Consider the following 11113-nt stretch of genomic DNA (forward strand, 5'->3'; position numbering starts at 1 on the left):
AATAATATAATCCTAATTGTTTACTAATTATATTAATACGAATTCAAATATTATATAATAGTATTATTATTATAATAATATTTTATACAAGATTAAATATTTAATTTTATATTAATATAAATTTAAATCTTATAAAATAACATAATAATATATAATTCATAATCTTAATTTTTATTAAAACACGTTATCATTTATGTTTAAAAAATTTAACATATTATATATATAAAAAAAATTATAAACAATATTTTAGTTTAATTTTTCATTTAATATATCTATGTTATTTTTTATATATATTATTTATTTATTTATTTGTTTAAAATTTATATGATAATAATATAAATTTAATAAATATAACTAATAGATTCTATAAATAAAATTAATATCAGGTGTCTTCTACGTTGATTGTAGTATAATTAAAAGAGGCTTGTGGACCCGTTTATTCACGGCGAGCAAAATATTTTCGAATCATACTGGACCAGTCAAAGCAAGTCCACTTTATTTACATTATTATACTTAAATAATAATAATAAGGTTGTCCGAGTAAAATATCACTTCTCAAATCTCAAATCGCCACTTGGCTTTATTTTAGATGATCGCATTCTACTTGTTCACTCAAATTAACTAACTCAACATTTTAGAGTGAGAAGCAACGCCACAACAGATAAATCCAACAGTTAGAACATTCAATTTTACTTTCAGATCAATTTTGCCTAAACGCCTTATCTTGTTTTTTCTTTTTTAATAAAGAACTTCCCGTTTGAAAGGGAAAATGGAGTGAAAATATCCCAAGTGGAAAGTTACCATTATATGAGGTTCCAAAGTAAGAGCTTCGCATCGTTTTCAAGATTAAGAAAAGGTGTGGTTTTTATTATAAAAAAGCACATCACTCTAGAAGAATTAAAATTTTGAAGAACCAACTTTAATTATGGTGCTTCTCAAAATCATTTCTAAATAGAAACTGAATATACTGGTTAATCCATAATAATAATCTAATTAGAATCAGGTCTAACAAACACTACCTTTTCCTTTTTATTTATCCCATGAAAAATGGAAGGAGCTGAAGACAATGATTGCAGTGCAGCCCTACTCACCACCCAATTTACAATTTTCCTCTCACCCAAATCCCCTGAAAAATGGCTCAAATGTAAACTAAATACAGAAGAATATGCAATAAAAGAAAATAAGAAATAAACTGTATCCCCCAAGGCCTTCCAAATTGGTATCTCCTCTCTTTATCTTTTGAATCTGCTCTCTATTTTCTTTGGCTTTCCACACTCACCAAACAATGAAAATCCTCCTCCGCTCTTGTGGGGTGGCCGAACGGGGGCTCCTCTTACCTGTTTAGAGGAACATATAAGTGAGAAGTTTAAGACAAGGATTTCAAAAACAACTTAGCACACAAATAAGTATCTGGAAAATAGAACAGATGATCTTACCTTTCCCTTACTTTGGGGTTTTCGATTATTCCAACAGAAAAATCTGCTGCACCCTCTTGTTCCAGACCCTGATTCATAACCCCTGTAGAGAAATCAATAATGGAAATTTGTTAGACAAAACATAAAGATCTTGATATATGGCTACAAGCATAAGAATTTTGTTTATGTAAGAAATAACATTCTGTTGGACTATATTTTTCCATCCACATTTACACAGAAAAGATTGTAAGAAGAATGTGAACCATTCATAATAAGTTGTTCTCAGTCTGGATTGTGGCATAAAGATGCAGCTCTGCTTGTAAATTAGATTTCTGTCTGAAATTCTTTTTAGCAGGCATTTCAATTTCTAAGCAAAACTTAGTCACTGAAGAGAAAAAGAAACAAGAGAGAAAATAAAAAAGAAAAAAATTGCAATTCTAAAACTAATATCATATACTAAACCTATATTACTACCATGGAAAACTTCAGAACAGAAAACATCAATTCTAAAACTTTAATATCATTAAAATGCCTGTAAACCTATATGTAAGTTCAATGTCTAAAGCAATTCTAAAAGGGCTAGTAACTTCTATAATCCTTTGGAAAAAATACAGAGGAAGTTTTCCATCTGTCCACAAAACCAGATAAAAACTTTACTAGTAATGTGAGATCTACCAGATTTTGATCTTAGAATTGAAAATCAATTTTAGTAACTACTACCGACTAAGTAGTTACCAATCTAATAAACCTATTTTTTTCTAAAGCATAAGCAACGGATAAGTGTCTAATCATTTAGTCAATTTGGAAGGTAAAAAAAATCAAAAATCAAAAGATCAATTTGAAGTGTAAATTATACAGAAATGAAAAGTCACATAACACGAATCAATTTAAGACTCACAGGTTCTCTTTCATAGAATTGCCCAAGATGCTCGTATCATGCAATAAACTTGGGGACATAGGGCAACGATCCACCCTTCTACATGTCTGCTCTTTTTGAAGGACCTTTCCATTGTTAACCTTCAAAGCTTTGAGTTCATGGTTTAGCTCATCCTCCCATTGACGGGAGGACAATCCAATTGAATTAGTAAACTCTGTTTGATCTTCGCTCCCTTCCTGAGGCAGAACCTGATTCTTCTCAGGTTTCAGACGACTCAATGATCCAGGGGTGCCTTTCTCTGCAGCCTGTAGCCAGGCAGTTTCTAATCTTTGATCACGGATAATTGACTCTATTCTTTGCATTGGAATCTCCTGTCTTGGCTCACTTGTTTGTGCATCACCTTCGGCCAGTAATTCTGAAGACCCAGACGTAGAATGGTAGGCTCCATTACCATCAGCTTCCTTCCTTTCCCTGTTGCTTACCATCGGACTTGCAGCATTTAAAGCAACCTCTACACCTTGTAAGTGGATAATTCTAACTTCTATGTTGCATCTCAGAACCATTTCTATTGAATTTGTTATACTGCTCAAAAACCTTTCAGCTCTAACTTTAATGTTTTCATCAGCAAATGCAACATAAGCAACCAGAACACCTGCACATGAAGCCGTGTTAGTTTGATAGATAGATAGAGAGATGGTTCTCAATAAGGACTTTTGAGCCTAGAGTGACTTCATATTAAAATTATCGTTTTCTGGTTCACAGGTTAATAACTAACCTTTCAACTTAACAGAATTACCGTCTGAGCTATTTTAGAATTCTCAAATTTGAGAACAGCAAACATATTTCAAGTAAGAGTACTAAATTATGGGGGCTTTCATGCTCAGGAAAACACAAACATTTTCCATCAAACTTTTTTTAAGTTTATCAACCTAGCCATAACTTTATGTTTGAAAGATTCTCAGTAAAGTCTGCTTTTGAGCATAGAGTGAGAGTGACTTCATGATAAGCCTCCCATACGTTTTGTCTATAATAGAAAAAAGCCTAAGTAATCTAGAAGAGCAAAATTACTTTGTGTTTTTGTATTAATTGTATTCAACTTGTTATTTCATTTTTTGTATCCAGCTGGCAACTTATTATTAGTTTAAGGGCTGAGTTGTCTTGTTCTTAGAGGATCCTAGTTGGCATTAATTAGATCCAAATAATGTCTATATATTTGGGGTGGTTCTTTCTGTAAATGGACTCTTATAGGAGAGACCAGTCCTCTTGAAAGATTGGGATATGAGAGAACAAGCCACTCAAAAGCTTGTATTTTGTACAGTTGCTATTGTTTCAATAAAAGACTGAGGGAATTTTTCCAGATTTCATTCTTGAGAGATTGAGAGTTTTATTCTTACTAAGAAAAGGCTATCACTTCATATTCAAAAAAAAAAATCAGTTCCCATGTTAGTAACTATCCTTTGGAATTATCAGACTTACTGCCTGAACCATTGTAGTAATCTCACATTTGAGAACAGCAAACATATCTTAAGTCAGAGTAAGTTATTGGGGCTTTCAGGCTTGGGAAACACAAAACTCCACCATTAATTACATTATTTATGAAACTTGCCTGAATAAGCTAAAAGATGAAGAAACAAAAAAAACTATTCTAAAAGCTAAAAGGCTATAAGAGCATCTAAAAGGAAATATGATGCCCAGAATGTGCAGTAAAAAAGAAAAGTTCAAGATCCTGTATAATGGCAAACCACACTACAGAATGAAATGAAAAGAAGCATCTTGTATTTCAAATCTGACAATTCCATAACAATCCCACTCAAACACTCCATCATAACAAACAACCTAAATCACTTTAATAAAGACAGCCTGTGGACAGTGAAAGACCTCTAAATCATGTATTCTATGTAGAACAAGCTACAAATTATCCATCGATTAACTTCTGAATAATGTGAGGTCAATATGATTTTAGTGAATATTTTGATTTGACATTCACAATAACTGATAAATTAAAGACTAAAAGTCAATGGAACTTACCTTCAAGTTCAGAAATAGAAACAAGCCTTCCGTGACCATGCAGCAGTTGTCTCAGTGTCTTTGAATGACATCTCTCAATACACCGGGCCCAGACACTATCCAATTTTTCTGAGTTTATGCATCTTATGATCATATTTCCAACTGTGACGTCATCACATGAGGCTGTTGAGATACCAAGATCCATATATGTGAGAATTTCGAATTGATACTTAAACCATCATTTTGTGAAGAGAAATATCCTTTGGAATTGGAATTGGAATTACCATTTGCTTTTTTATGTCCAACTGGAGAAGTTGATTTATGAGGCAGATATTGAGCATCTGACTTGTGTCTGTATACATTAGCTTCTCTTGAAGCACTTGATGGATCATCATCGGTTGTCTTATAGCTCTGTCTCCTACTGCTACCTGAATGATTAGGGTCAGGAGAAGGCACTGAACCAAGTTGTAATAGAGTAGCAGTGAACCACGTTGAACGTTCACTTGATATCCTGAGCTGTTTCTCAGCGTCAGATAGAAGCTTCAAAGCATGCTTTAATCTCTCCAGTTCTGCTTCAGTCACTAAAGAATGGCCACCAACCACATCTTAAGTAAAAAATCAAGTTACAATTTCTCCAAATAAAAAAAAAAACAAGAATTAGTCTGCATGACTGATAAACATATCTTGGTGTACGAGTATTTGATCACGTGTGCTATACTGTCATAACTGCTACAGTTTGGTACATGGTTATTGGGGAGGTCTAGAATTTTGATGTTTCCGACAAGACTTAGAAAATGAATATCACTTTTCAGTCAACAATAACAAATACAACAGTGTAAATGCCTGAGCTCTATGGAGCTATTTTAATATATAAATGTTCATTCCAAAACTAACGTTAAATATCTTTCTAGGAAATTTAAAATTGAAAAATGGGAGAAGTTAACATAAATAGCCAACCTAGATACTTTAGTAAATGTATATGGAGAAGATCGGTACAGCTATCAATGCATAAATAACATTAAACAGTTAGAAAATAATATTTCAACAAAATTTTGAAATGCCATTCAATACTTAAAAATAAATGTGACAACTACTTTTTATTTTAGCTCACTGTGCTTTTAAACGCAGAAATTTTTTGTATAACTGTTTACATATAAGACTCCAACTAATTGTCAATATATAATTTTAAAACCTCAATAAAAAAATGTACCTAGGTAATCATGATGTTGTATTTACAATTCTCTATCTACCTTATGCTAAAGATAACAGCTTTATCAGCATAAAGAATGGAGGGAGTAAGACTCACAATTCCGTCCACCAAACAAAGAATTGCCTTTGCTATCAATCACGTTGTAAGTTCCAGCAATTATATCCATTATTAGGCTGGCCAGTTGAGACATCAAAACCATTGGATCAACACCAGAGTCCATCAACTGTCGGGCTCTTTTCACAGTTTCCGCAGTGTCTGATGACATTGCTAACTCCAAAAGTTCCAACAACTTCTCATCAGAAACAACTCCCACCTAAGAAAGATTACAGAATCCTTTAATAAGCTTATATTGACATTCAACAAACATGAAAACTACGAAAAAGAAAGGATTCACCTGTTAAATTCCATTTATACTTAATCTATTTCAATCCTATAATTGCAATAATATATAAGAATAATATCAAGAAAAAAAACAATATCAAGGAACCATTCAAATCAAACTTACAAGTTCATTCACCAGAGATTTGGAAATTCTTTTCCCCAGTAAACTCAATTGTTCCAACATTGTTTCAGCATCTCTAAGCGAACCATCTGCATTCAAAGCAATTAAATCCAGTGCTTCCGGTTCAATATCCAGGTTTTCTTCAGCAGAAATATTCTTCAACCTTGCCAGGATGTCAGTATCTTTAATTTTGTTGAAGAGATACCTCTGGCAACGAGACTGTATGGTGCGGGGAACATTGTCAAGATCAGTTGTTATGAATATGAACACAACACGTTGAGGTGGTTCTTCGAGAAATTTAAGCAATGCCAGCCACATTTTGGAGGGTAATAAATGACACTCATCAATCACAATAACTTTGAACCGTGAGGAGGCTGATGAAGGACCCGCTGACAAATGGTTTAATACATGTCTAATCCTATCAATTCCCTTCTTATTCGTCCCGTCAACTTCCAACAGATCATTGCTCTTACCGGAGATGAAATCAGCGCATTCTCTGCAGTACCCACATGGCTTTGATTCGCCGGGAGCCAAGCAGTTCAAGGCAGTCGAAAAAATCCTAGCTGCTGATGTCTTTCCAGTGCCCCGGGGACCCTGGAAAAGATAAACAGGGGCAATACGTCCTTTTGAAATTGCATTTGTGAGTGACTGAACCACAATACCCTGCCCAATCAACTCACCAAAGAACATTGGCTTGTGCTTCTGGCTAAAACTTTTATTACTTTCTGGTGTCCCTTCCTCTTCTCCTTCCCCATTAAGAGCAACAATCTCTAATCCTTCCTGACTTCTACAGCTAGATGACCACCTTCGTCCGTCCAATCTGCTCAGACCCTCCAAATCAAGCTCCCCAAAATTTGTGGACAGCTCATCATCACTCCTTCCAGTTCCTAGTGATGACCCTCCCCTGCCATCACCACTGCTAGCAAGCAATGGGAGTACACCTTGGGAACTTCTCAAAGCGATCCTTCGTTTGTTGGCGCTCACTGTTGCTCGACGACGCCTAGGATAGATAGTCTGACTTCCACACAGTATGCTACTGCCTTTCCTCCTCAAAGTATCAGAAAACGAAGGAGAGTAACAACCACGACACATGCTTCTATGTTTCGGTGTCCTCTTTGACCAGTAACAAGGAATGCCACATCCCTGGCGACCAGGCAGATCCAAATGGTCATCCACCTCATCATCCCCATCATTCATGGAAGTTGTAGTGCCATCCCAAGATCCAACAGTACTCGGATTGCGATTAACATACCTATTGTAAGAACTAGTTGACAATGCAGGAGTGCTATAAGTGTAAGACGAGTCCTCTCTTCTACTACTTCTTAAGAACTTAGAGGACGAGTGAGACCAATTCTTGTTCTTAAGTTTTGAAAGCAATGGGGAAGCCCCCGAAATTTGCCTAATATCTTCAGAATTACAGTAATCCTCAGTGTCATCAGATTGCTCAACAGAGTCATCACGGCCCAATCCCAAAGCGATTTGGGGATGACTGTCGAGCAACCTTCTCGAATTCACTGAGTTTCTAGCAAGTATCATTTCCTTATGTCGATATTTCGACAAAACATCCAAATGGGTATCGATTTTCTTACTTCTTTTCTTGATTCCGGCCGTTCTTTTGATGGATGGGGACCCCAGCGACGCGAGATTCGCATCTCTACGTCTGAACAGCATAGAGGAGCGTCTGTCGCCCAAGTAGGTGTCGCTCTTGGCATCTACATCCCTGCCATTACGCGCATCGCTCAAGCTATCATCAAGACTGCCCCCAGCAAATGAAGACGACTCTGCAAGCCCCTCATCATCGTCGTCGTCATCATCGTCGTAGACGTCGTCGATTTTGGCGGCGCCACTCTTCTCACTGGAAGACTTGGGATTCTTCCAGTTATACAAAAAGACCCTTTTGTCTTTACCATTCCCGGAGCCATTCTGACTCAGAGGATCAAGTACGGAAGCCCCATAAAACCCTTTGCCCCCACCATTTTCAGAGCTTTCCCTCCTAGCAACAGAAGTAAAAGCCGCCGCAGATCTAGAGGAGGCGAGAGGAGACCTCCACGAAGAAGTGGTGCCGGGATCACGAAGAACCCGAGCAGCCTTCCGAATCTGAGTGAGCTCCTTCTTCAAGTGGAGCTTGCTCGGATCAGAGACCCGCGTTTCCGCCATTGTCGTTTTCTTCTTTCTATTTTTAAATACTAGAGACTCAAAAAGAGTAAAAAAAAGCCAAAAAAAAAACCCAGACAAGTAAATACAAAATGGTCTCTTTTCAGTATAGAATTCTCGCCAAGCCAACAGAGACCATACTAAGAAGTCCCATTGATCGATTCACATTAGAAACTCAGAAACCCCGCAAATCTCACATCCCCATTGATATTCAAACTCCATAAAAACATGGCTTCTCCTTCTCAAGCCTCTACATACATACATATATATAGATGGCAATGAAGACTGATAATCATTGAAAATGAAAATGAAAAAGAATGCATTTGATGAAGTTGGTATTTATGAGATGAAGCAGCTATACAGATCTGACAAACACAGCACGGGCGCAAAGGACCCTCAAAGTTTGAGACTTTGCTTTCTTTGTATTTGACTATCTATCTCTCTCTCACTGCGTCTGTTTCTTTCTGTGTTGTCTGGTTCATTTCATTATGTTTCTGTTTGTTTAGTATAGTATATACTATATTATAGTAGGGTTTGGCATAATAAATATTAATCACTCAAAATACACATTTTATGTAACCAAAATAATTTAATACAATAACAAAAATGGTAAATTGGGAATTGGGAAATGAAATTGAGTGGAGAAATCTCAAATCTCCCTCCAAACAAAATACCAACATTCTCTCTCTTCCCTTTCTTTTTCTTTTTCTTATTTGTCTTTTATTCATTTCACAAGTGACATCGCATTATCACAATATATAATTGCCTTATAAATTTTTAATATAATTTTTATGTGTTCACTTTATTGAAAACCTATTGTGACCCAAAGCATTTTATATATATATATATATATATACTTTAGAGAAAACTAAGCGGTTTAATGTGTACTATTGGTATAAATATTTTCTTTTTCTAGGAAAGAAAGAAAAGAAAACAAATTTATGTTTTTCTTTTCTCTTTACCAATACAATGGAAAAGGATAAAAAAGAAAAGGTTAAAGCTTAAATTTGTCTATTATAAATATGCCAGGTAGATTTCTTCCGTGCATTGGAAATGAGAATTAGTTGACTATGTCTTGTAAGCTAAATCACAAGCGTTTAAATGTGTAATTCGAAAATTGAGGTACTAAAATTATGTGATTTTAGGAAAAAAAAAATACTAAATAAATAACTTCATTGCGTGTTTTATATGTATAGCACTTAATGAGTGTCGGAGCAAAAACAAATCGGACATTAATTATAAATTTCACACTTTCTACATATAATAATAAATACTAACCAATTATGTGTAATGTGTTGTTGCTATTGCTACCTCACAGTTGTAGTTTCTTGGTACTTTTGGCAAAAATACTCTTTTGAAGAGCCTTAAAAAAACTATTTAGAGGCTATTATTTATATAAAATAAATAAATCAATAAGATATTTGTGGCAAAAGTTTCTAATGTTCAATTTAGGTCATTAGCGGCTGGGCTTTCACAAGTGTAGCTGTTAAGTCTTTTAATTTTTTTTTGGCAAAAGTCTATAACATTACATAATCGATGCACATTTTTCTTACATCGTTGTCTGTTTGTTAAAATGGGGACCAAACATGAATGTTAGGGACTATTGCTGTCAAAAAATAAAAATTGGGAACTTAAATGCTTCATATTGACGCGGTATTTCGCCAACAGTGTATTAAGAAATAACAATGGCAGATTAGTACCTAATGGTAAACCGTAATGAAAAATGTCAAGAATTCACTCAAGAACACATAACTTTTACATGGTTCAGTGTAGGGCTGTGCAAAAAAATTTGCGACTCGCCCAACTCAAATAACCCGCCCAAACCAACCCTGATGGATCCAAAACGGGTATGTTCTAAATATTTATAACTCGCAAGCGCATGAATCGTATATGAAATATAGTGTTCGTGTAAGCACGAAATCGAACCTGTTATCCAGATTTCCGGATAGCGTTTAGATGGATAGCCTTGGGGAAGCTGAATTATCAAAGTCTTTCACGAAGGGTGACCAGGGCTCGCGGATGGACATAAAGGCTTCGCCTCTCCCGTTTAGTGTCTAGCACACTCTTTCAAGCAACCGCGACCCGGAAGCTCGTCAATTCTCCCGGACTCCCGAAGGGATATCCTTCGGGGAAGGTCCTTCCAGGAGAAGCACTTCAAGTTACCTTCGCGGATACAGTTCCGTGCCTCGCACGGAAGAAGACCAAGCGGTCGAGTCACGGAGGAGGCATAGTTGGAATGATACTCACCTGACACAGGATCCCGCCTGACAGGTCGAGGCCGCACACATCCCAGCACGCCTAAAAGTGCCTCTTCGCCTACTGTTCCGCTGACAGCCTAAAAAAGACAGCTGCCTTTTGACATTCCCCATATTTTCATGTAATTATACCTACGTAGAGCCTTGTAGCCATGCTACTACGGTAATTGTATCCCCTATTTACGGCTGGTGTAATTAAGACTCATAGGGGCAGAGTAAAACCCTAATCCAAAACCCTAGCTATAAAGACCTCCTCATTTTACGATAGGAGGGAGGCCAAGAAATTACAGAGCAAGAACTCTGCCAAAAGTCTCTCTAGCTTCATCTTCTTCAAGGGAACCCGAGAGAAACATTGTGAGTTTGTGAGGTTCTTGTACACCAGCCATTTTACTGTAATTCTCTACAAGTATAATAACATCGACTCGTGGACTAGGGCTCGTTAACGCCTGAACCACGTAAAAAATCTGTTTGTCTATTTATATTTCTGCACTTCTACAGTTCTTATCTTTTTATTATTTTGTTTGTATTCGTTTCCGAAAAACTCGGTAAACAGAACCTAAAGGAATTGTCTAAAATCGAAAAGAAAACTATTTTAAATCAAAATTAATAAATTCTAACATAGCCTCAAAGATTGATGAAATTTTTGTATAATGAAAATAAAATAAAAGATAATAATAAAGATATTAAAGACAA

At 35.8% G+C, this 11113-nt stretch overlaps 1 protein-coding gene across 2 annotated transcripts; it reads right to left on the bottom strand.

Annotated features, from left to right (window-relative positions):
* Positions 1-965: 965 nt before the first annotated feature.
* On the bottom strand, positions 966-8683 carry LOC133801243 (protein STICHEL). Of its 2 annotated transcripts, none has more exons than XM_062239420.1 (7): positions 6015-8683; positions 5606-5822; positions 4584-4904; positions 4321-4482; positions 2314-2944; positions 1437-1518; positions 966-1337 (listed from the first exon to the last, which is right to left on the bottom strand). In XM_062239420.1, the coding sequence occupies exons 1-7, from the start codon at positions 8166-8168 to the stop codon at positions 1233-1235; spliced, it is 3672 nt and encodes a 1223-aa protein (XP_062095404.1). In that variant the 5' UTR covers positions 8169-8683; the 3' UTR covers positions 966-1232. The 2 variants fall into 2 exon arrangements, with proteins under 2 accessions (XP_062095404.1, XP_062095413.1); XM_062239429.1 differs by having other exon boundaries at positions 4584-4880; positions 6015-8677.
* Between the last annotated feature and the right edge of the window lie 2430 nt (positions 8684-11113).

This window comes from Humulus lupulus, chromosome 1 (assembly GCF_963169125.1).
Source record: "Humulus lupulus chromosome 1, drHumLupu1.1, whole genome shotgun sequence".
Taxonomy (NCBI): Eukaryota; Viridiplantae; Streptophyta; class Magnoliopsida; order Rosales; family Cannabaceae; genus Humulus; species Humulus lupulus.

Bases quoted from the DNA above. Each gene is read 5' to 3' on its own strand.
- LOC133801243 (XM_062239420.1), bottom strand. From the start codon at position 8,168: ATGGCGGAAACGCGGGTCTCTGATCCGAGCAAGCTCCACTTGAAGAAG. The intron at 4,905-5,605 runs GTGAGTCTTACT...TTTTTACTTAAG, and splicing joins TTTGTTTGGTGGACGGAATT to ATGTGGTTGGTGGCCATTCT. The intron at 1,338-1,436 runs GTAAGATCATCT...TCCTCTAAACAG, and splicing joins AACCCCAAAGTAAGGGAAAG to GTAAGAGGAGCCCCCGTTCG.